Source organism: Anomaloglossus baeobatrachus, chromosome 1, assembly GCF_048569485.1.
Source record: "Anomaloglossus baeobatrachus isolate aAnoBae1 chromosome 1, aAnoBae1.hap1, whole genome shotgun sequence".
NCBI lineage: Eukaryota > Metazoa > Chordata > Amphibia > Anura > Aromobatidae > Anomaloglossus > Anomaloglossus baeobatrachus.
Window position 1 is genome coordinate 35,700,184 of NC_134353.1, and position 27,240 is coordinate 35,727,423.

Sequence of the window (27,240 nt, forward strand, 5' to 3'; positions counted from 1 at the left end):
CATATAATCCCACATCATCAGCCACTGTATAACCCCATCATTATCCACCATACCGCCCTACATCACCAGCCACAGTATACCCCGATCATCAGCTGCTGTACACCCCACCACCAGCCCTGTACTCCCATCATTAGCCGCCACACCCCCCGCATCATCAGCAGCCGGCGGCCGTGCCCCCCATCTCCAGCTACCATATTCTCCATCGCGAGCCCCTGAATCCCCTTCACCAGCCACAATACCCAACAACACCAGCTTACCCCCCATCACCAGCTCCCGTATGCCCCATCAACAGCCCCCGTACAATCCATCACCAGCCCCTGTACCCCCATCAAAATCCCTGTACTCTACCCCACAATACCAGACGCTGTATGCCACGTCATCAGCCCCTGTATCCCCATCACCAGCTGCCGTACCCAAAACACCAGCCACTGCCCCCCACTCATCACAGCCGGCCCCGGATCATGACACGTGTACCCCACTACTTATGGTGCCAGATATTTTCCGTTTTGGACCGGTCAGTATAGCAGCGTGCTCAGCGCCCCTTTCATCACTCACCCAGAATACACAGGATCCCGTCCGGGGAGGATTTAGTGGATTTCGTGAGGATTTCTTGTACTTTCCTCAGACGACTGCAGCTGAAAACCAAAAACAAAAGCGTGTTATATGTGCAGAGAAGGAAGAAAACACGGCAAGGACCACATCACCACAGCGAGGGCCGCATCCCCACAGCGAGGGCCGCATCCCCACAGCGAGGGCCGCATCCCCACAGCGAGGGCCCCATCCCCACAGCGAGGGCCCCATCCCCACAGCGAGGGCCGCATCACCACAGCGAGGGCCGCATCACCACAGCGAGGGCCGCATCACCACAGCGAGGGCCGCATCACCACAGCGAGGGCCGCATCCCCACAGCGAGGGCCGCATCACCACAGCGAGGGCCGCATCACCACAGCGAGGGCCCCATCCCCACAGCGAGGGCCCCATCCCCACAGCGAGGGCCCCATCCCCACAGCGAGGGCCCCATCCCCACAGCGAGGGCCCCATCCCCACAGCGAGGGCCCCATCCCCACAGCGAGGGCCCCATCCCCACAGCGAGGGCCCCATCCCCACAGCGAGGGCCCCATCCCCACAGCGAGGGCCCCATCCCCACAGCGAGGGCCCCATCCCCACAGCGAGGGCCGCATCCCCACAGCGAGGGCCGCATCCCCACAGCGAGGGCCGCATCCCCACAGCGAGGGCCCCATCCCCACAGCGAGGGCCCCATCCCCACAGCGAGGGCCCCATCCCCACAGCGAGGGCCCCATCCCCACAGCGAGGGCCCCATCCCCACAGCGAGGGCCGCATCCCCACAGCGAGGGCCGCATCCCCACAGCGAGGGCCGCATCCCCACAGCGAGGGCCGCATCCCCACAGCGAGGGCCGCATCCCCACAGCGAGGGCCGCATCCCCACAGCGAGGGCCGCATCCCCACAGCGAGGGCCGCATCCCCACAGCGAGGGCCGCATCCCCACAGCGAGGGCCGCATCCCCACAGCGAGGGCCGCATCCCCACAGCGAGGGCCGCATCCCCACAGCGAGGGCCGCATCCCCACAGCGAGGGCCGCATCCCCACAGCGAGGGCCGCATCCCCACAGCGAGGGCCGCATCCCCACAGCGAGGGCCGCATCCCCACAGCGAGGGCCGCATCCCCACAGCGAGGGCCGCATCCCCACAGCGAGGGCCGCATCCCCACAGCGAGGGCCGCATCACCACAGCGAGGGCCGCATCACCACAGCGAGGGCCGCATCCCCACAGCGAGGGCCCCATCCCCACAGCGAGGGCCCCATCCCCACAGCGAGGGCCGCAACACCACAGCGAGGGCCGCATCACCACAGCGAGGGCCGCATCACCACAGCGAGGGCCGCATCACCACAGCGAGGGCCGCATCACCACAGCGAGGGCCGCATCACCACAGCGAGGGCCGCATCACCACAGCGAGGGCCGCATCACCACAGCGAGGGCCGCATCACCACAGCGAGGGCCGCATCACCACAGCGAGGGCCGCATCACCACAGCGAGGGCCGCATCACCACAGCGAGGGCCGCATCACCACAGCGAGGGCCGCATCACCACAGCGAGGGCCGCATCACCACAGCGAGGGCCGCATCACCACAGCGAGGGCCGCATCACCACAGCGAGGGCCGCATCACCACAGCGAGGGCCGCATCACCACAGCGAGGGCCGCATCACCACAGCGAGGGCCGCATCACCACAGCGAGGGCCGCATCACCACAGCGAGGGCCGCATCACCACAGCGAGGGCCGCATCACCACAGCGAGGGCCGCATCACCACAGCGAGGGCCGCATCACCACAGCGAGGGCCGCATCACCACAGCGAGGGCCGCATCACCACAGCGAGGGCCGCATCACCACAGCGAGGGCCGCATCACCACAGCGAGGGCCGCATCACCACAGCGAGGGCCGCATCACCACAGCGAGGGCCGCATCACCACAGCGAGGGCCGCATCACCACAGCGAGGGCCGCATCACCACAGCGAGGGCCGCATCACCACAGCGAGGGCCGCATCACCACAGCGAGGGCCGCATCACCACAGCGAGGGCCGCATCACCACAGCGAGGGCCGCATCACCACAGCGAGGGCCGCATCACCACAGCGAGGGCCGCATCACCACAGCGAGGGCCGCATCACCACAGCGAGGGCCGCATCACCACAGCGAGGGCCGCATCACCACAGCGAGGGCCGCATCACCACAGCGAGGGCCGCATCACCACAGCGAGGGCCGCATCACCACAGCGAGGGCCGCATCACCACAGCGAGGGCCGCATCACCACAGCGAGGGCCGCATCACCACAGCGAGGGCCGCATCACCACAGCGAGGGCCGCATCACCACAGCGAGGGCCGCATCACCACAGCGAGGGCCGCATCACCACAGCGAGGGCCGCATCACCACAGCGAGGGCCGCATCACCACAGCGAGGGCCGCATCACCACAGCGAGGGCCGCATCACCACAGCGAGGGCCGCATCACCACAGCGAGGGCCGCATCACCACAGCGAGGGCCGCATCACCACAGCGAGGGCCGCATCACCACAGCGAGGGCCGCATCACCACAGCGAGGGCCGCATCACCACAGCGAGGGCCGCATCACCACAGCGAGGGCCGCATCACCACAGCGAGGGCCGCATCACCACAGCGAGGGCCGCATCACCACAGCGAGGGCCGCATCACCACAGCGAGGGCCGCATCCCCACAGCGAGGGCCGCATCACCACAGCGAGGGCCGCATCACCACAGCGAGGGCCGCATCCCCACAGCGAGGGCCGCATCCCCACAGCGAGGGCCGCATCCCCACAGCGAGGGCCGCATCCCCACAGCGAGGGCCGCATCACCACAGCGAGGGCCGCATCACCACAGCGAGGGCCGCATCACCACAGCGAGGGCCGCATCACCACAGCGAGGGCCGCATCACCACAGCCAGGACCCCATCACCACAGCGAGGACCCCATCACCACAGCCAGGACCCCATCACCACAGCGAGGGCCGCATCACCACAGCGAGGACCCCATCACCAGCCCTTCCCGGACCTTTAATCTGCTTAGTTTTGGAGAAAACCTTCTTTTTGTTCATATGTAAATTGCGTGCTTGGTGCATCAATCATAGGTAGGGTCATAGGTGTGGCATAGCCCCGCCCACAGTGCTCAGAGGACCTCATTTGCATATGATGATTTTCCACAAAATATAACACCTGTATGTTTGAGCTAAAAAGCCACAAATCGTCTTAGTACAGAGTCACCTACAGGACAATACAGGGTTGGAAAAACTACAGCGGTGCTGGAGCAGGGGAGACGTCACTCAGGAATGGTCCCCAACACCCCCAGAACAACCAGCTTCACCCCACAAAATAGTCTGGACATTAGCAAATAACACATCAGTGTCGATCGTAATCAGAGGACCGCAAAGAATCCGGAACATTCCCTGGTAACGTGGACGGTGACCGCACAGACACACGATTGTTATCCAGGACAATACCGGACTGTATCCCCGCAGTGACGATCAGCGAGTGCGGGGCTGAGCGTGACCGCAGGCCCAGAACATGGCCGAGACCGCCAGGAAAAGCTACAAATAACAACCCTGCGCTAAATATAGGACCTGCAGCAAGAAACCGGAAACAGAGAGGAGGAAGAGAGAGGTCCGGACACAGAAAGCGAGGAGCCCGCAGATTATAGGCAGTCACATCAAGAGCAGCAGAGGTTACATGGAGGGCTAGGCCCCGCCAGTCTCCAACTGGGGGGGGGGGGATCATGGTGGTCAAACACCGGGGATGATAAACACTACAAATAACTCTACAGCACATCATTATACTGGAGGAGGTGAGCTGTGACATCACTTATTGTGAAAGGTGGATCCTGTGTTATCTGCTGTATATAGAGGTGCTATCAGTCATTGTACAGGAGGAGGAGTAGGTGAGCTGTGATATCACTTATTCTGAAAGGTGGATCCTGTGTAATCTACTGCATATAGAGGTGTGATCAGTCATTGTACAGGAGGAGGTGAGCTGTGACATCACCTATTGTGAATGGTGGATCTTGTGTTATCTACTGTATATAGACGTGTTATCAGTCACTGTACAGGAGGAGGAGGAGGGGAGCTGTGATATCACCTATTAAGCTGGTGTCACACATAACGACGACGACAACGACGTCGCTGCTACGTCACCATTTTCTGTGACGTTGCAGCGACGTCCCGTCGCTGTCGCTGTGTGTGACATCCAGCAACGACCTGGCCCCTGCTGTGAGGTCGCCGGTCGTTGCTGAATGTCCAGCTTCATTTTTTGGTCGTCACTCTCCCGCTGTGACACACACATCGCTGTGTGTGACAGCGAGAGAGCGACGAAATGAAGCGATCAGGAGCCGGCACTGGCAGCTGCGGTAAGCTGTAACCAGCGTAAACATCGGGTAACCAAGGGAAGACCTTTCCCTGGTTACCCGATGTTTACGCTGGTTACCAGCCTCCGCTCTTGCTGCCAGTGCCGGCTCCTGCACTGTGACATGTGGCTGCAGTACACATCAGGTAATTAACCCGATGTATACTGTAGCAAGGAGAGCAAGGAGCCAGCGCTAAGCAGTGCGCGCGGCTCCTTGCTCTCTGCACTGTGACATGTAGCTGCAGCACACATCGGGTTAATTAACCCGATGTGTACTGTACCTAGGAGAGCAAGGAGCCAGCGCTAAGCGCGGCTCCCTGCTCTCTGCACATGTAGCGACGTTATGATCGCTGCTTCTGCTGTGTTTGACAGCTAAGCAGCGATCATAACAGCGACTTACAAGGTCGCTGTTACGTCACAGAAAATGGTGACGTAACAGCGACGTCGTTGTCGCTGTCGCTTAGTGTGACACAAGCATTAGGAATGGTGGATCCTGTTATCTACTTTATATAGAAGTGTTATCAGTAATTGCACAGGAGGAGGAGGTGAGCTGTGACATCACCAATTGTAAATGGTGGATCCTGTGTTATCTGCTGTATATAGAAGTGTCATCATTCATTGTACAGGAGGAGGAAGTGAGCTGTGATATCACCTATTGTGAATGGTGCTTCCTGTGTTATCTGCCGTATATAGGGGTGTGATCAGTCATTGTACAGGAGGTGAGGTATGATATCACCTACTGTGAATGGTGGATCCGCGGTTATCTGCAGTATATAGAGATGTTATCAGTCACTCAACAGGAGGAGGAGGTGAGCTGTGACATCACCTATTGTGAATGATGGATCCTGTGTTATCTACTGTAAATAGAGGTGTTACCAATCATTGTACAGGGGGAGGAGGAGATGAGCTGTGACCACCTATTGTGAATGATGGATCCTGTGTTATGTACTGTATATAGGGGTGTGATCAGTCATTGTACAAGAGGAGGAGGTGAGCTGTGATATCACGTATTGTGAATGGTGGATCCTGTGTAATCATTGTACAATGAACAGTATGAGAAGTTGAGCGGTGCTCATTGACTTTCATTTTCCACTATTTATGAGGGGATGTGTGTGACCGCTCTTTGCCCCTCACTTTGGTTGCTGTTGGCAGTACTAATGTTAATTTTCATACCCACATAATGATGTGATCAACAATAGAGATTTCTTGTGTTGTCGCTGGGCTGTGATTGGGAACAACCTAGGTTTGCTCATATATACAGTACAGCCTAATGTCTCCTCAGAGGTTTTGAGCTTCCAAGCTACAAGCCTCCAGCGGAGGAGAACCTGTCCGGGGAGGATCCTCGGGATCTCACAGAAGGGCGTCTCAGTAAACAACCATCGCTCGTGTTACGACAGACCCTGGTGGAGAATTCCTCCAGGGATTCATCAACGTGAGAAATCTCCAGTGCCACAATCTGCGCTCATCTATGCACTGGTAATGAAACCTCAGGACTGGTCACACGCGATGAGAAGCCATCGCTCCGGAGGAGGAGAGAATCATCATAATGGAGGCCGGAATAGTCACCATAATCCGCAGCCAAGATCAAAGCCCAAGCACCTCCGAAATTCACAAGTGCTGCCAAAACGCTATGACTGGCGCCTAAGAGGATTGTCAGCGGCAATTTCTGTATATTACAGGGGGCTGTGGTCAGGTTACTGCATGTCCGGGGGCAGCAGGAGAGGATGCCAGGGGACATCTACCGGCCCCCAGCAAGGGCAACGTAGGGAATGGTTTCCGATTTACACCCCACCTGTGCATAGAGACTGCTACTGTAGCACTGATGATGTACTGGGGGCACATTGATGAACATTGTGCCGTGGCTTCCGCTCCACCGGCCAACCAGGACTCACCCAGCCCAGAAGAACGCAATGTCTTATGTTATTTAGTAAATTGGTTCTTTAGTTAGACAACATGAAAATAAGCAAGTTTCAAATTGACTTGCTTTTTCTATCGGCTGTCATTCTGTGTAGTGTGAGCTTTTATCTTTTACTGTGTACAGCTGGTTTCCATGGAGCTTAACTGTCAGATCTGGGTCAGGTGTTTTCCGTAGTTTACAGTCCAGGAGAGAGGTTAACTCCTAACATACCAGTCAGCTCTTTCCATCCCACTGATTTCTATGCAGCAGCTATCTGCTCACCGCCCTATGTCAGCTCCTGATTGAGCTGCTGTTATAATCTTGCTCATCAGTCTCTCTCACACAGCATAACGGCCCTCCTCGCCCAGAGCCGCGCGACCCCCTCCTCGCCCAGAGCCGCGCGACCCCCTCCTCGCCCAGAGCCGCGCGACCCCCTCCTCGCCCAGAGCCGCGCGACCCCCCCCCCCCGCCCTTGTGCTGAGCTTTATAGTTCTGCTAAGGCTATGTTCACACACTGCATCTTTTACTGCGCTTTTTGCTGCATTTTTGAGGTCACAATCATGCATCTAAATGCGAGCATCTCCCACTCCCAGCAAAGTCTATGAGATTTCTATTTTGCTGTCTACACAGTGCATCTTGGCTGCGTTTTTGAAGAAGCAGCATGTCAATTCTTTTTGCGTTTTTGGCAGCGTTTTTGAGCCCTTCCAGTTAATAGATTTGACTTAAAAAAACGCATTGGGCAAAATGCGTTGAAAACGAGTGGGGTTTTTTTATGCGTTTTTGCCGTGGGTGCGTTTTTTTGGGGGACAAAAACGCTGCATTTTTGTAGTTAAGAAAAGATGCAGCGTGTGAACATAGCCCAAAACTCTCAGGTACTCGGTAAGATCTTTCATTTTCTTGGTGAGGGCAGTAATACCCGGCCAGACCCCCTGATATGTGCAAATAAATGTGTCCATGTGAGCGGCTGGATGTGGGGCACCATGTGCATCGTATTAGCGGTCTCCCGGGTGTCCAGCAGTTTCCTGTCCCCCCCGTCCTGAGGCCCGTTCCCTCCACGTGCAGCGGTTACTTTATCCTCTCACTAGAAGCTATACATCCACACTGCATGTCCTCCTCTACGCGGGGTCCCCCTTTAACACTAGAACTACTGAGGTAGTCATTTTGACTACTTTGCACCATGTATTTCTATATAGGTGTCACGAGTCCAGTAGTTCTAGTGTTAATTACCATGAGACACGTCCATATGCACTCAGCGCCTGTTCCAGGTAAAAGAAGTTCTTGGACCAGAAACCCCCAACTTTTTGAGTAGTAGCTGAAGAGTTTCCAAACATCAGAAAAAACTAGAGGGGGAGCAGGACCCTCGTCTCTTGGGTATAAGGAGGGGCTCCCTCGCTGAGAAACCTGCCCTGGATTACACAGATAACCCGACTGATGAGAAGGGGCCTGGTGGAACACATCACATCCCCTGTGAGGGGCGCTGTAGCCAGGTTTCTTCATATATTACGGCTAACATCTGGGGGTCTCAGCAAGAGGACAATGTGCTCAGTATATTGTTGATGAAGACACTTGAAAAGTAGGGCCTGTCCCTAGCACAGAAATAACCCATCAGCAGCACTATCCCTCCAGTGAATACGGGGAAGATCCCACCTGAACCAGACGTGCCCCACTATACATGAGAAGCTGCTGCCGGGAAACATTGGCACCCGGCGTCCCCTGGATATTGTTTTCTTTACAGGCAGAAGCCACAATACAAGTGTGTCTCGGCGGGAGGAGCGGTGTCTCGGCGGGAGGAGCGGTGTCTCGGCGGGAGGAGCGGTGTCTCGGCGGGAGGAGCGGTGTCTCGGCGGGAGGAGCGGTGTCTCGGCGGGAGGAGCGGTGTCTCGGCGGGAGGAGCGGTGTCTCGGCGGGAGGAGCAGTGTCTCGGCGGGAGGAGCAGTGTCTCGGCGGGAGGAGCAGTGTCTCGGCGGGAGGAGCAGTGTCTCGGCAGGAGGAGCAGTGTCGGCCCACACAGCCCGATATAAGAATAATATGTGTCCACAGAACAGAGGCCACACATGCTCCTTTGTTACAGATATTTGTTTTTTTTTTTTTTAAAAAAAAAAACTATGTTTTTATTTTTCCATCAAATTCTAAAACAAATCACGCACAGTATCTGAGCTTTGTTTGAGTTACGGTGCATATTACTGCATTGTCATTTTTGTGCCTTCAAATAAGCATTGCAGCCAATCAGCAGCCTTCAATGGGCTGCAGCCTTCGCGTACATGAGCACTGCAGCCAATCAGCAGGCGTCGATAGGCTGCAGCTTTCACACATGAGCACTAGAGCCAATCAGCAGCTGACAATGGGCTAAAACCTTCACACACATGTGCACTGCGGCCAATCAGTAACCAGAGATGAGCTGCAGCCTTTGCACACATGAGCACTGCAGCCAAAAAGCAGTCTTCCATGGGCTGCAGCCTTGGTACATGAGCACTGCAGCCAATCAGCAGCCTTCGATGGGCTGCAGCCTTGGTACATGAGCACTGCAGCCAATCAGCAGCCTTCGATGGGCTGCAGCCTTCGATGGGCTGCAGCCTTCGATGGGCTGCAGCCTTCGATGGGCTGCAGCCTTCGATGGGCTGCAGCCTTCGATGGGCTGCAGCCTTCGATGGGCTGCAGCCTTCGGACACATGAGCACTGCAGCCTTTGGACACATGAGCACTGCAGCCAATCCGCAACCTTCAATGGGCTGCAGCCTTTGGACGCATGAGCACTGCAGCCTTTGGACACATGAGCACTGCAGCCAATCCGCAACCTTCAATGGGCTGCAGCCTTCACATTTCCATCAGAGCGGAGCTGGTCCATGAAATAAATATACGTTTTGGGGGGCTCAATTTTAATAATGACATTAGGAACATTGGATAGGGGTTGTCCAGTAGTGAACACACCTTTAATGGCTGACATTATTAAAAAAGCAACCTGATGATCACGATCAGACATATCTGCAATCACAATGGGAGGAGTGCCGGCTGTGTCATACAGGCAGCACTCACAAGCTACAGGCAGATAGTTATTCATGTGCTTGCCCTGAGCTGCAAGATGCTTCTCAGCAAGGTGCAGGAAAGGGTAGAAAACCGGCAAAGTGACGTATACAAAGAAGGGCCAAAAACATAGTAAGGGGAGGCCACATTTCACAACCGAAACTCGATCTGCCTGCCGAGGCCAAGGTTTTGGCCATGTGGCTGCAATCTTACACATAAACGGACTAATCTGCAATCTTACACATAAACGGACTAATCTGCAATCTTACACATAAACGGACTAATCTCTTCCATGAGCAGCCAGGACCCGTCCACAACACTGACCATTTATAAATCATACACAGATGGTGGTAAGGACACTTTCCCTTTAAGAGCGGCAGAGTCTTCTAAGCACTGGCTTTTGTTATAAAGTAATTATGCTCAATTATGAGGCAACATAAAAGTAAAAGAGAAGTGAAACCGTCTGTCAGTGATCATAGTACAACCTGCTGCAATCATCCGCTGGTAATGACAGGGTGCGGGGGATTACAGCGCAGGTGAGCAGCTCGCTGGCGCTCTGCCCACTCACATAGAGGAATGGTGACGGCACACACACACCGCTCACTTTCCAAATCTTTATGCTTCAATTCCTTCTTATGTTACAATCTATCATGCCCAGCTATTCAACCCCCCATTATTTGCCATCGGGGGGCAACTGATCGCCCCATATAGTCAAAAGATGGCTGCCCCCCCCCCCAACAATGCAGCCTCAGGCAATCAGTAAGTCTGCTTTCACACATCAGTTTTTTGGCATCAGGCACGATCTGGCGAAAAAATGGATCAGTTGCATCAGTTTTGTACATCAGTTCCTTCAGTTTTTTGACAGATCAGGTGAGATACTGAGCATGCTCAGTTCAAAAAAACGGATCCGGCGGCCAGATCCGTTTTTTGCCACATTACACCGGATCAGGCGTACATAGGCTTCCATTATAAAACACGCCGTACAGCGCTGGATCCGGCGCGATCAGTTTTTTTTGCTGGACACAAAAACATTCGGCTAATTTCACACATCAGTTTTTTTTTCCATCAGGCACAATGCGGGAAAAAAACGGGTAAAACGGATCTGGCGCCGGATCCGTTTTATCCCCATTGATTTGTATTAGCACCGGATTGTGCCTGATGGCCTTGCGTTGCATCCGGCTTTTGCCGGATCTGGCATAATTGCCTAAAGCGGCGGCCGGAGGGAACGTATCTTGTAACGTTTTTTTGTCCGACAAAAAAAACGCATCGCGCCGGATCCAGCGCGATATGGCATATTTTACAATGGAAGCCTATGGACGCCAGATCCGGCGTAATACGGTAAAAAATGGATGCGGCCGCCAGATCCGTTTTTGTAAACTGAGCATGCTCTAATGTATTGAAAAAAAATGGATCCAGCAAAAAAAAGGACGAAAAGGATGCAAAAACGGATGCGCCGGATCCGTTTTTTGACGGATCAGGTATATTGGAACCGTCAAAAAAAAAGGATCAGGCACATCAATTTTTGCATATTCTGCGCTGGATCCGTTGCATTAGGCACACGCCGGATTGTGCCTGATGCCAAAAACTGATGTGTGAAATTAGCCTTCACTTCAATGTTTCATCCGGCTGCCGGACAAGTACATTTTGCCGGATCCGGCAAAAACTGGATGAAACGCAAAGCCATCCAGCACAATCTGGCACTAATGAAAGTCTATGGGGGGAAAAACGGATTCGGCGGCAACAGACGCCGGATCGTGCCTGATGGCAAAAAACTGATGTGTGAAAGCAGCCTGATGCATGCCACCGGATTCGGCTTGCATAGACTTTCATTATACAACATGCCGCACAGCGCCGCACCCGGCGCTATGCGGTTTTTTGCCGCTGGCAAAAAAAGTTCCTTTCTGCGTCCGGTACGGTCGCCGGAGTGACGATTTTTGCCGCAACCGGCAAAAACCGGATCAAACGCAAGTACATGCAGCCCAATCCGGCGCTAATAAAAGTCTATGAGAAAAAAACGCACCCGGCGGAAAAAAAAAACGGATGTGTTTTTCCCGCAAATCGCCGGATTGTGCCGCACAGCAAAAACCTGATGTGTGAAAACAGCCTAAGGTGTGACCTCTCGCCCATGGTTAGGGGTTAACTTTCAATAGCTTGTAACAGCTGGAACCAAACAAGACACATTTCTTACTTTACCATCACAGAAACAATGTAACAAACTATCAGGACTGGAAAGACAAAGCTGCTGTTCAGCTCACAGAGGATTGTTTACAGACACTCACAGAGGATTGTTTACAGCCAGTCTAGAAAAAGAAAAGGCCAAAGTCACGGTCCTTGGGAAACGTTTACATGGAGTTTATTTTAAACACTGTCAAAAACAATTTATTTCCTAAAGGAAACAAAGTTTTGGAGGTGTTTTTCGCTTCCTGGAGCCGTGCTGAATTGATTTGGAAGCATTTGAGTGTTTTGTTTTTCTCATAGAAGCATTTTTGGCGCCCCCCCTGGATGGACAGGGCCTATTCTGGAGTGTTTTTCCCACCACGAGCGTTTTGCCCACCGGTAGCGTTTTGCCCACCGGTAGCGTTTTGCCCACCGGTAGCGTTTTGCCCACCGGTAGCGTTTTGCCCACCGGTAGCGTTTTGCCCACCACAAGCGTTTTAAAACCTGAAATGGGAACAAAAGAGCAACAAAGAATAGAAATGAATCAGAAAAGTTTTTCTAAAGTTTTTGTTGCAATTTTTTTACGCTTTTTGTTCTTCATATACACAAGCTCACACTGGGTGACGCTGCGCCATCATTGTGTTGTGTTACCGCCTATGTAGGTGCCATTTCTCACTTCTCTTGGCAGCCCGGCTGTGACGGGGTCCTTCTCCCATATCACATAATCAACAGGACGAGAGATGATGGAACAATCCAAAGAGCATTTATTCCAAGCAAATCAAACGGCCCATAATATCATCCGCCATACAGAGGGTAAAAATAGTCCAGTAATGGGATAATTCTCCCAGGAATCAATCACAATCCTCCAGCAGTCCTTTTCCAGGGAAATCAGGGTTTCTCAATGGCTCTCTGGGGTGCTGCCTGTAGCTGCAGCTTCTCCCCCAGAGGATGAATCTCCCTGCTTGTGTATTGTCCTTTCCAGCCTGATTGAATAATCCCCCAGGTAAACAGAGTTTGGGTGGATTCCAGGCCCCCCTCCCTCACTCCTAGGGACAGAAGCAATGCAGGGGGATATAACCCTGAAGACAAGACAAATAATACATAGAATGGACAGAGCACCACGCCTAAAATACGAACCTACACAAATTGATACACAAACTACAATATCACACCATGACACATGCATTTTACCCTCCGGGTCACCCTGCTGGTGAGCTTGCCATCCTAGGACATCAAACTTTCAGCTCCATGCAGCCACGGATGAGCGAGATATCAAGCTTTAAGACCAGCACAATCCAACCGAGTCCCATAGCAGCTACCCACAGCTCTGCTACCGGTACGATTTTATGGCCACGCTGCCCAATGTGCCACACAAACCAAAGGTTGCGGACCCGGGGTTTAGGATGATACGCTGTGACAAACCCACACTGTGAGAAGTATTAGGTCAGGACTGATCTTTAGTCTCTGGATGTAAGAACATTTCCATTCACTGACAGCAAACATATTCTTTATTTTCGATATTAAAGGGAACCTGTAACCAGATTTGGGGCCAAAAGCTGCGGCCACCACCAGTGGGCTCTTATATACTGCGCTCTAACATACTATATACAAGAGCCCAGGCCGCTGTGTAGAACGTAAAAATCACTTTATAATACTCACCTAAACGGTCGGTGCGGTGCAGACTGGTTGGATGGGTGTTTCCGTTCTCTGGTGCAGCACCTCCTCTTTTGGCCATCTTTGTCCTCCTTCTTCTAAAGCTGGGTGCAAGACGCCTCCTACGTCATCCACACTAGCCGGTATTGGGGTCCCGCGCAAGCGCACTACAATACTTTAATCTGCCCTGCTCAGGGCACATCAAAGTGCGCCTGTGCAGGACCTCAATGCCGGCTAGTGTGGAAAACGTAGGACGCGTCATGCACCCAGGCTTCAGAAGAAGGAGGACAAAGATGGCCGAAAGAGGAGGCGCCGGTACCGGAGAACGGAGACACCCATCCGACCAGTCTGCACCGCACCGCCCGTTTAGGTGAGTATTATAAAGTGATATTTACATTCTACACAGCGGCCTGGGCTCTTATATACAGCATGTTAGAATGCTGTATATAAGAGCCTACTGGTGGTGGCCGCAGCTTATAGGCCCCAAATCTGGTGACAGGTTCCCTTTAAGGTTATAGGGTGGGGGCTCCAGGGAACCTACTTTTTACCCAGAGTTCAGGTACATTATCCCCTCACACCATGTGTTTTTCCTGACGGACGCCTCCAGCGTGTGCCGGTCTATGGCCATTGCGTGTCTACAGCCCCATAGAGTCTGAGGGTTTTTGTAGGATCCTCATTCGCGTCAGTGGGTGCCATGTAAGTTTGCATTTCCCGTGCTGCAGCGATAGCAGAGCTGAGCGCGCCCTACATCTGTATACAATCACATATCCGCGCTGTCACTGCTCCTTTACCCTATGATGTCTGGGAAATATTCAAACAATCAGCCTATTGTTATTGGCGGCAGTGAGATCACTGGAAATCCCCCCCCCCCCCCCCCCCCGTACCCCGGTGCCAGCAGGGCGACCCTCTGACCTCTCTATTCACAGAAGGTGGAGAAATCATTGCACCAACCAAAAGCCGAGACATGATCCGGGGTCTGTATCAGCAGCCGGGGGAGGGGGGGGGATGCAGGGAGCTCCGCCAGGAGGACTCCATCCCGTTAATCGAGGACTTCCTCCCTCGCATCTAAGCTTCACATTCACAACAAGCCGAGGCGCAACCCCAGACCTGAGCCCTGCCATCAACTAGAGAAGGGGTGTGATAGCGCCCCGAGCTGAGCTACACCGTCACCTACAGGAACACAGGGCCCCGAGCTGAGCTACACCGTCACCTACAGGAACACAGGGCCCCGAGCTGAGCTACACCGTCACCTACAGGAAGACAGGGCCCCGAGCTGAGCTACATCGTCACCTACAGGAAGACAGGACCCCGAGCTGAGCTACACCGTCACCTACAGGAACACAGGGCCCCGAGCTGAGCTACACCGTCACCTACAGGAACACAGGGCCCCGAGCTGAGCTACACCGTCACCTACAGGAACACAGGGCCCCGAGCTGAGCTACACCGTCACCTACAGGAAGACAGGGCCCCGAGCTGAGCTACATCGTCACCTACAGGAAGACACAGGGCCCCGAGCTGAGCTACACCGTCACCTACAGGAACACAGGGCCCCGAGCTGAGCTACATCGTCAGCTACAGGAAGACACAGGGCCCCGAGCTGAGCTACACCGTCACCTACAGGAAAACAGGGCCCCGAGCTGAGCTACACCGTCACCTAGAGGAACACAGGGCCCCGAGCTGAGCTACACCGTCACCTACAGGAACACAGGGCCCCGAGCTGAGCTACACCGTCACCTAGAGGAACACAGGGCCCCGAGCTGAGCTACACCGTCACCTACAGGAACACAGGGCCCCGAGCTGAGCTACACCGTCACCTACAGGAAGACACTGGGCCCCGAGCTGAGCTACACCGTCACCTACAGGAACACAGGGCCCCGAGCTGAGCTACACCGTCACCTACAGGAAGACACTGGGCCCCGAGCTGAGCTACACCGTCACCTACAGGAACACAGGGCCCCGCGCTGAGCTACACCGTCACCTAGAGGAACACAGGGCCCCGAGCTGAGCTACACCGTCACCTAAAGGAACACAGGACCCCGAGCTGAGCTACACCGTCACCTACAGGAACACAGGGCCCCGAGCTGAGCTACACCGTCACCTACAGAAAGACACAGGACCCCGAGCTGAGCTACATCGTCACCTACAGGAAGACACAGGGCCCCGACCAGAGCTACACCGTCACCTACAGGAAGTCACAGGGCCCCGAGAAGAGCTACACCATCACCTACAGGAACACAGGGCCCAGAGCTGAGCTACACCATCACCTGCAGGAAGTCACAGGGCCCCGAGCTGAGCTACACCGCCATCTTTATTAAGTCACAAGGCCCCGAGTCACACTGTCACCAACAGAAAGACACAAGGCCCCGAGCTGAGATACACCGTCACCTACAGGAACACAGGGCCCCGAGCTACACCGCCATCTACAGAACAGTCATAGAACCCCAGGCTATTCCGTCACCTATAGAACAGTCATAGAACCCCAGGCTACTCTGTCACCTATAGAACAGTCATAGAGCTTGGGGTAACTGTCACTTATAGAGCAGTCGTAGAGCCCCAAGCTACACCATTACCTACAGAACAGTTGTACAGCCCCAAACTACACTGTCACCTATAGGACTGTCATACAGCCCCGAGCTACACAGTCACCTATAGAACAGACATTGAGCCTCGAGCTACACCATCACCTATAGAACAATCGTAGAGCCCCCCAGCTACATCATTACCAATAGGACAGCCCCAAGCTACACTGTCACCTATAAAACAGTCATAAAGCCCCGAGCTACACCATCACCTATAGAACAGTCACAGGACTTGAGCTACACAATAACCTAATTGATATTTCTGAGCTGCAATGTTACCTACAGAATAGGACTGTCAGAGCCCAGAGATATACATTAAACAAGTTCAGATCGACGGGGCTGACATTATCCACTTTTGATTTATTTGTAAATGACAAGCCATGTACTGCAATGCTGGCCGTGCTGGATACAGCCTGTGACTGAGGCTCATTGGCATGCTGATCTGTAGTAATCATTGGAAGCTTTTGATTTCTGACCAGATTCCACCGATTATTTTTCCTGAAAAGCTGCCGCTAAAATTCCACCTGACTGATCTTTCTCTTTTCTGACTAAGGCTACGTGCCCACGTGTGCGCTCTGCACCGCAGCTAAAAGGTGCGCTTCAGAGCGCAGCTGAAAGCTGCGTTCTGAAGCGCATGGTGCCTGCAGAGAACGTGCGCTCTGCATGTTGCCTCTCCCTATAGACAGCATGCAAAGCGCACGGACGAAGTGACATGTCACTTCTTAGAACGCAGCGATTCGAGCAGCAGCCGAATCGCTGCGTTCTAATATACCACGTGCGCATGGCTCCTGCACAATCTCCATAGACTGTGCAGGGGACGCAGGACGCATGCAGTTACGCTGCGGTGCAGATCGCAGCGTAACTGCATGAAAACACGCAACGTGGGCACATAGCCTTATTCTGTTGTGGCCGAGCAGCAGCAGCAGCCGTACATCACCAAGAACCGGAGAACACTGCTCACCGGAGAATGGAGGATATAACGCGGTGCTCGGGTAACCTGTCCGGCTCCAGGTGAACTACAGAAAGGATTACAACAATTAGTCCAGCAGCCACATCAGATTACAAAAATAATGAAAAAATGAATATAAAACATCATGCAATGTCAAGGCATGACTAACAGACACGTTTCAAGCAACAGTGTGCTCTTAATCATGACAAAAATGCATAGAAAGTGCATTTGTCATGATTAAGAGCACACTGTTGCTTGAAACGTGTCTAGGTTAGTCATGCCTTGACATTGCATGATGTTTTATATTCATTTTTTCATTCGTTTTTTTTAATCTACTGCGGATGCTGGACTAATTGCTCTAATACATCACCAAGCACAATGCCGAGCCATACACCACCAAGCACAATGCCGAGCCATACATCACCAAGCACAATGCCGAGCCATACATCACCAAGCACAATGCCGAGCCGTACATCACCAAGCACAATGCCGAGCCGTACATCACCAAGCACAATGCCGAGCCGTACATCACCAAGCACAATGCCGAGCCGTACATCACCAAGCACAATGCCGAGCCCTACATCACCAAGCACAATGCCGAGCCGTACATCACCAAGCACAATGCCGAGCCGTACACCACCAAGCACAGTGCTGAACCGTACATCACCAAGCACAATACCGAGCCGTACACCACCAAGCACAATACCGAGCTGTACACCACCAAGCACAATGCCGAGCCATACATCACCAAGCACAATGCCGAGCCATACACCACCAAGCACAATGCCGAGCCATACATCACCAAGCACAATGCCGAGCCGTACATCACCAAGCACAATGCCGAGCCGTACACCACCAAGCACAATGCCGAGCCGTACATCACCAAGCACAATGCCGAGCCACACATCACCAAGCACAATGCCGAGCCACACATCACCAAGCACAATGCCGAGCCACACATCACCAAGCACAATGCCGAGCCACACATCACCAAGCACAATGCCGAGCCACACATCACCAAGCACAATGCCGAGCCATACACCACCAAGCACAATGCCGAGCCATACATCACCAAGCACAATGCCGAGCCGTACATCACCAAGCACAATGCCGAGCCGTACACCACCAAGCACAATGCCGAGCCGTACATCACCAAGCACAATGCCGAGCCGTACACCACCAAGCACAATGCCGAGCCGTACATCACCAAGCACAATGCCGAGCCACACATCACCAAGCACAATGCCGAGCCACACATCACCAAGCACAATGCCGAGCCACACATCACCAAGCACAATGCCGAGCCACACATCACCAAGCACAATGCCGAGCCACACATCACCAAGCACAATGCCGAGCCACACATCACCGAGCACAATGCCGAGCCGTACACCACCAAGCACAATGCCGAGCCGTACATCACCAAGCACAATGCCGAGCCGTACACCACCAAGCACAATGCCGAGCCGTACATCACCAAGCACAATGCCGAGCCACACATCACCAAGCACAATGCCGAGCCACACATCACCAAGCACAATGCCGAGCCGTACATCACCAAGCACAATGCCGAGCCGTACATCACCAAGCACAATGCCGAGGTGTTCATCGCCGAGCATCGGATGGGCTGATGTACTGCCAGCACTACTGGATTCTGGAGGAGACGTGTTCTGTGCAGTGACGGGTCACACTGCTCTATCTGCGTCTGATGGAGAGCGTTACCTCCTGACTGTATTATGTCCTAATACTGTTTGGTGGAGGAGGAGGATGATGCTCTGATCCACAAGGGGGCGAATCCTAAGATGCGGACTCCAGAAACAGAGTGAGTGCTGTTATCAGGGGTCGTCCTCGGCCCCTTAGTTCTAGTGACAGGAAAATCTTAGGACGTTGTAGACAATTGCAGCCTCCAGCTTTGTGGGAACAGTTTGGGGAAGGCCCTTTTCTAACTGCAGAGGCGCTGCATATTAGGACGTAGTTACAGACCCTAGAGGCGGACGGGGGGGGGGGGGGGAATACTTTTCTTTATACAAGGAATTCACACAGCGGATACTAGTGTCAGGTCTGTACAGGGCTTTAGCCTCTGGGTGCACATAGTTGTGACAATCACTGACCGCAATATGAAATACAATACAAAGTGTAATAAAGAGGTGAGCGGCAGATCCATACAGACAAGTGTGAACGGGTGCAAACTGTAAATGCAATGTACTGCTAACAAATACCCAGGGGATGGACACACGGAGTGCAGGAATTATGGAGCGGTCCGTTTACGAGATCCCGAGTATAGACCCTAATGATGGGGATGTGGTCTGGACCCCCAGTCCCTAGTGCAGATAGAGGGGGTGTCCACAGCCCGGGACCTACTCAACGACACGATCCGCCTGCCGGGAGATTGACAGGCGGCAGCGACATCTCCATAGCGACACGCCAGAGTCTGACAACAAACCGACACCACAATCCCGCTGACAACAGAAGGCTCTGCAGCGAGTGGCGCCGCTCCCTCGTCTCCTGTTTCTGTCACAGTGTAGCAGTGCAGTCATACGTTACCATGGCAACCGACATGTTACAGGACATGGGGTCACGTGACCAATTCGCCGGGACGAGACGTCATCCGAACGGGGCGCGACAGTCGTTGGCGGTTTGTCGTTTCCAGGTTACGCCATCTCCGTGACAACCAGGCCCTGGCATGCTGGGAGTTGTGGTTCCCCCGGGCCTGCTCTCTACGCTTCCCTATGCACACATAGTGGGGGCTCATGCGCAGACAATGCGGCGGGCACGTACCTGGCAGCAGGGCAGCGGCTCCGTCTCCTTTGTGACATGATGGCGCCGTGTGTGGCCGCAGATCACGCCGTGTCCTCCCGGTGTACACAGCCAGTCATAGCCCCGTTACCTCACGTCTCCTCACCGACCTCTGTCTGCCTCCAGGCGCGTCCTCGACTGCAGTGCGCGCCGCCGCTGGCTCCGAGCGGGAGCGCGCATGCGCCGCAGTGTCTCGGGACGGGAGCGCTCATGCGCCGTACGGCTGACACCCTCCTTCCCGGTGTGCGCATGCGTGCGGGCGTCAGAAAGCGGCGCCCTCCGCTCATCAAAATTCCCCTGCAGCCGTTTACCGGGCGACATTTCATGCCGGTTTTTCTTTCACTGGTGCAAAAATATAAAAAAACGAAAGAATGAAATAAAAAAAGAAATCTTTGTTGCCCTTAGCAACCAATCACAGCACTTTCATTTTACCACAGCCAAAATATGTTGCTAAGGGCAACGGGAACGAGTTTTAGTGATGGAGCCGCGCGTCCTCAGAGCTACCACAAAAAGTCACATACAAACACAGGCAAATAAAACTACCATAAAATCGCCATATAGTGTCTGAATAATCCGGCAAACCAGGGCCTGAGAGATCCATTAACCCTAGAACGCGCAAGCATAACAATCTACCACAGAAAACAAATGACCTAGCAGGCCTGCGAGGCCCCAGGTATGCGTTCTAGGGCTAAGAGCAGATAATACGGCTCCGTGTACTATTATACCGCCATAAGGCACCTAATGCTTCCATATAGGGTCAGGGAATACCGCCCAAATACCACTGCCATACAGTGTCCACGTAATACCGCCATATAGTGGGCAAATAATACAAAAAATCCCCCCTCACAGAGGATCTTAATGGTCACCCAGGATAGCAGCACCCGCATGTATCTATAACCATGCTTGGAGGGCCGTCAAATGACCCCACTTCCATAGGTGGCCTCAAAATCCCAATTTATTGCCTTTCCACAGGGGTCCGGTCGCTAAGACCCTCACTATTCACTGTCCTGAGTTGCCATAATGAATGCCACCGCCATCCAGCTGGTACACCGCCACCATGGCTATGTCTGTCTGACTTTAGGTGGGCCACAGTGCGCATAAAGGCGTCCCGTGTCCCCCCATCTATCACACTCCTGTCATGTGGGTCGTGATAAGTTGTCCTCTTGGGAAAACCTAACTTAATACCGTAACGCCGCCTAAATAACACCGCTAAAAATTCCGATCAGCCTCTTTCCACCAATAAAACATAAAGACCTAAAAAAAAGTGTTATTGCCGCATCCGTAAAAGTCCAATCTATCAAAGTATGGAATTATATAGGCTGAAGAGAAAAGAAATCGAAACGCCAGAATTGCATTTTGTCCAATATCCGCAATAACGCTAAAAAATACGTGGTATATCCCCCCCCTGCTGCTGAGAACTGGTATATCCCCCACTAATGAAACATGATATATCCCCCCACGGATCAGACATGGTATGTCCCCACTGCTGATGACATTTGGTATGTGCCCCCCTTCACTGATGAGACATGGTATATCTCAGCTCTAGATAAGACATGGTATATCTCCCCCCTTCACTGATGAGACATGGTATATCTCAGCTCTAGATAAGACATGGTATAGGCCCCCTCTAGATGAGACATGGAATATCTCAGCTCTAGATAAGACATGGTATAGCCCCCCTCTAGATGAGACATGGAATATCTCAGCTCTAGATAAGACATGGTATAGCCCCCTCTAAATGAGACATGGAATATCCCAGCTCTAGATAAGACATGATACAGCCCCCTCTAGATGAGACATGGAATATCTCAGTTTTAGATAAGACATAGTATAGCCCTCTCTAGATGAGACATGTAATATCTCAGCTCTAGATAAGACATGGTATAGCCCCCCTCTAGATGAGACATGGAATATCCCAGCTCTAGATAAGACATGGTATAGCCCCCTCTAAATGAGACATGGAATATCCCAGCTCTAGATAAGACATGATACAGCCCCCTCTAGATGAGACATGGAATATCTCAGCTCTAGATAAGACATGGTATAGCCACCTCTATAGATGAGATATAGAATATCCCAGCTCTAGATAAGACATGGTATAGCCCCCTCTAGATGAGACATGGAATATCTCAGTTTTGGATAAGACATAGTATAGCCCTCTCTAGATGAGACATGTAATATCTCAGCTCTAGATAAGACATGGTATAGCCCCCTTCTCTAGATGAGACACGTAATATCTCAGCTCTAGATAAGACATGGTATAGCCCCCTCTAAATGAGACATGGAATATCCCAGCTCTAGATAAGACATGGTACAGCCCCCTCTAAATGAGACATGGAAAATCCCAGCTCTAGATAAGACATGGTATAGCCCCCTCTAAATAAGACATGGTATAGCCCCCTCTAAATGAGACATGGAATATCTCTGCTCTAGATAAGACATGGTATAGCCCCCTCTAAATGAGCTCTAGATAAGACATGGTATAGCCCCCTCTAAATAAGACATGGTATAGCCCCCTCTAAATGAGACATGGAATATCTCTGCTCTAGATAAGACATGGTATAGCCCCCTCTAAATGAGACATGGAATATCTCTGCTCTAGATAAGACATGGTATAGCCCCCCCCCTTCTCTAGATGAGACATGGTATATCCCCCCTCTAGATGAGACATGGAATATCCCAGCTCTAGATAAGACATGGTATAGCCCCCCCCCTTCTCTAGATGAGACATGGTATATCCCCCCTCTAGATGAGACATGGAATATCCCAGCTCTAGATAAGACATGGTATAGCCCCCCCCCTTCTCTAGATGAGACATGGTATATCCCCCCTCTAGATGAGACATGGAATATCCCAGCTCTAGATAAGACATGGTATAGCCCCCCCCCTTCTCTAGATGAGACATGGTATATCCCCCCTCTAGATGAGACATGGAATATCCCAGCTCTAGATAAGACATGGTATAGCCCCCCCCCTTCTCTAGATGAGACATGGTATATCCCCCCTCTAGATGAGACATGGAATATCCCAGCTCTAGATAAGACATGGTATAGCCCTCCTCTAGATGAGACATGGTATATCCCCCTCTAGATGAGACATGGAATATTCCAGCTCTAGCTAAGACATGGTATATCTCTCTCTAGATAAGCCATAGTATAGCCCCCCTCTAGATGAGACATGGTATATCTTCCTTCTAGATGAAACATGGTATATTCCCCCTCTACAAAAGACATGGTATCTCTCGCTTCCCCCGCTGATGATATGGTATATTCCACAGATCAGTCACACAAGGATTAGGGTCAGTGTTACAGTAGCGCATCTCCCAGAATGACGTCAGGGTTGTGCGGACAGCGAGGAGTTAACCGTGATGCACGTTCACGTGACGCTGCGCGCACCCGCGACCTCACGCCCATTAACGGCCACTGCAGCAACGCCAACAGCAGCAACCAAGGCGACGGCCCCTACCACTCCTCCCAGATAGAGGGGGAGCCGTCATAGCAAACCAGATGGAATAATCACCTTTATTATTATTCATATGTCAGTAAATGTTCTGGTAGAAGCTCAGTGTTCTCATCTACGGGTCATTCTCAGTGACTATAGATCATAGGATGTCATTATTATCCCCCCTCCCCCTCCGGTCACCTTGGTACATTCTGCCATAAACAAACCAGAGCTAGTGCGTGACTTCAGCTTCACTGACACTGACCCCTGCTGCTGCAGTGCTGGAGGCGGCCGCTAGAGGGCAGTGCTATTATTATAATGGATCATTATTATTATTATTATTATTATTATTATTATTATTATTATTATTATTATTACTTTGTAATATTATGAATTTATTATTACTTCTATTGCAATATTTATTATGTATTATTATTATTATTATTATTATGTTGTAATATTATTCATTTATTATTAGTACTCATATAGTAATAGTATGTATTATTTATTATTAATAATATTGATAATCATATTTCTTATACAAATATAAAAATATAAAATTGTATTCTTTCTTATTGTTATGACTAAAAAAATCTATTAAAAAAATCAAAATAATTGTAATGATAAAACAAAAATATAATTTATATTAACTGTAATTATTCTCATGCATTATACTGGTATTTTTATTATTATTATTATTATTATGCATTTATTATTATTACTTATATTGTAATATTATTTATTATTATTATTTATATTACTAATCATATTTCTTATACAAATATAAAAATATAAAATTGTATTCTTTCTTATTGTTATGACTATAAAAAATATATTAAAAAAATCTAAATAATTGTAATGATAAAACAAAAATATAATTTAGATTAACTGTAATTATTCTCATGCATTATACTGGTATTTTTATTATTCTTATTCTTATTATTATTATTATTATGCATTTTTTATTATTATTACTTATATTGTAATATTATTATTTATTATTATATTATTATTATTATATTACTAATCATATTTCTTATTATACAAATATAAAAATATAAAATTGTATTCTTTCTTATTGTTATGACTATAAAAAATCTATTAAAAAAATCAAAATAATTGTAATGATAAAACAAAAATATAATTTAGATTAACTGTAATTATTCTCATGCATTATACTGGTATTTTTATTATTCTTATTATTATTATTATTATTATTATTATTATTATGCATTTATTATTATTACTTATATTGTAATATTATTATTTATTATTATATTATTATTATTATATTACTAATCATATTTCTTATTATACAAATATAAAAATATAAAATTGTATTCTTTCTTATTGTTATGACTATAAATAAATATGTTAAAAAAATCTAAATAATTGTAATGATAAAACAAAAATATAATTTATATTAACTGTAGTTATTCTCATGCATTATACTGGTATTTATTATTATTATTATTATTATTCATTTTTTATTATTATTACTTATATTGTAATATTATTTATTATTTTATTATTATTAAATTACTAATCATATTTCTTATTATACAAATATAAAAATATAAAATTGTATTCTTTCTTATTGTTATGACTATAAAAAATCTATTAAAAAAATCAAAATAATTGTAATAATAAAACAAAAATATAATTTAGATTAACTGTAATTATTCTCATGAATTATACTGGTATTTTTTTATTATTATTATTATTATTATTATTATTATTATTATTATTATTACTATTATTATTATTATTACTATTATTATTATTATTATTACTATTTATTATTAGTTATTTAGGATTATTTTCGTTTCACACTGCCCCCTTCTGCCTTGTCTCAGATCCTAGGCTGCTATGAGCAGTGGGGTGCGCAGAGGGTCCCAGAGCCCCAGGATCCTGCTGGTATTATTCACTGCTGGCCAGGGGCGACCTCTAGTGGTCAGTATGATGCCTGCAGATGGAGAATGTGAGTATAAGCAGAAACCCCCGAGATCAGGGAGGTGGAGGTGAGATAGTAATTTATTTGTACTTCCATCTTGTGGCCACTAGATGGCAGCAGAGAAAACCCCTTTTTGCTTTTATCTCCATATTTGCCTTTTTTTTACTTTCTCGTTGAGGCGACTTCATTTAGTGAATATTTTGTGGCCGCTTCACCAAGAGAGGATTTTGTGCAAGATTTTTATGCTACTTTGGACAAGGAGGAGCGCGCCAATGATCCCTGGAGCCGTGGTGGTTGAAAAGGAGGGCGCACATTCAGGTGAAACCAGGGCTGTTACAGGTGGGCCACCTCCGCATGCTGCTGAAAGGCCCACCAGAGGATTCTCCGGTCTCCCGCCGGCTCAGTATGAGCATCCAGACGCAGATGTCCTCTTCTTCCAGGAGACGCGTCTGACAATCTTTGTGGAGCCTTACGCCGGGGTCTCTCTCCTGTTTACTTTGGATGATGGAGGTGGTTACGGGAAGGTGTCTCATCCTGGAAGTCACTCTACACAGTAGACAGCTCCGGCTTATTAACTTCCATGGCCCTCAGACAGCCCTCCAAATCCAATTATTTAATTGGGTTAAGCCGGATCTATTCACCTCTGATAATGGCGGGAGACGTCACGTGACCGCTCTTCAGGCAGGACAGTGACCTGAGACGCCGGCGTCTTAGAAATAACATTATTCTGCGGGCTACATTAGGTGATGTCTTCACACGGGGAGGTCGGAAACCAAAAGTCACGTACGCCCGTTCCGACAGGAGGGGGAGGAAAGATCTGGCTTTTGTAAATCTTTATTGACATTCTTAGAGCTATAAGTGCAAAAGTCGTCCTGTACTCGGACTATCCTGCCTCATAAGTCCACCTGTGGGGGGCGCCATCCGTCCTGACATGGGTAGAGGAGTGAGGAGACTTAATGCCAGCCTCCTGGCATCAAGGTACCACTAGGGGGTGCAGGGACTCAGGTAGTAAAAGAACTCCTGGTGCAGTTAGACAGAAGCCCACTAGAGGTCGCTAACGCAAGAGCAGGGGCAGTCAATCAGTCAGGGTCTATGCCGGGATGTCACGTCTGTACCGAGGGGAAAACAAGCCAAAGTCAAAGAACGGAGCCGAGGTCAGATACCGGGTGAGCAAGTAAGTACAGGGGAGGGTGTGGGGAACACAGGATAAGACAGGAGACCGGAGGACTGAGAGGTATGGACAAAAGGATGAATAGGAGGGACAGAGGTAAAGACGGGCAGGAGGAATGAAGATAAGGACAGGCTGGAGAAATGGAGGTCAAGTCAGGTCGGGGGGACGGAGGTCAAATCAGGTCGGGGGGAAGGAGGTCAAGACAGGTCGGGGGGACAGAGGTCAGGTCAGGCAAATCAGGTCGGGCAAGGGAAGATGAGGTCAGGACAAACAGTACCGGGTAGCTATTCCAAGGTCCTTATCCTCGTAATCAGCTCTGCTGATCCAATGTCATGGGGTATTGCGACATAGAGAGGTCTTCCCTATTCCAGGGTTCAGAAGGTCACAGCTCGTGGTTGCACGGACGCCTGTGCTGGTTGAACGAAGATAAGGAAAGGCTGGAGAAACAAACGTCAAGTCAGGTCAGGGGGACGGAGGTCAGGTCAGGTCGGGGGGACAGAGGTCAGGTCAGGTCGGGGGGACGGAGGTCAAGTCAGGTCGGGGGAATGGAGGTCAAGTCAGGTCGGGGGAATGGAGGTCAAGTCAGGTTGGGGGGCGGAGGTCAAGTCAGGTCGGGGGGACGGAGGTCAAGTCAGGTCAGGGGGACTGAGGTCAAGTCAGGTCGGGGGGCGGAGGTTAAGTCAGGTCGGGGGGACGGAGGTCAG

General features: G+C 50.7%; 1 protein-coding gene across 1 annotated transcript in view; it reads right to left on the reverse strand.

Moving 5' to 3' along the window:
- Nucleotides 1-20,113, reverse strand: part of DNAAF9 (dynein axonemal assembly factor 9) — a 104,600-nt gene extending 84,487 nt beyond the window's left edge. Inside the window, exons 1-2 of the mRNA XM_075346384.1 lie at nt 19,953-20,113; nt 556-635 (exon numbers count right to left, since the gene is read on the reverse strand). Coding sequence (XP_075202499.1) covers nt 556-635; nt 19,953-19,990 — 118 coding nt within the window. The 5' untranslated portion in view covers nt 19,991-20,113. The remainder of the gene's footprint in view (nt 1-555; nt 636-19,952) is intronic.
- Nucleotides 20,114-27,240: the final 7,127 nt, after the last annotated feature.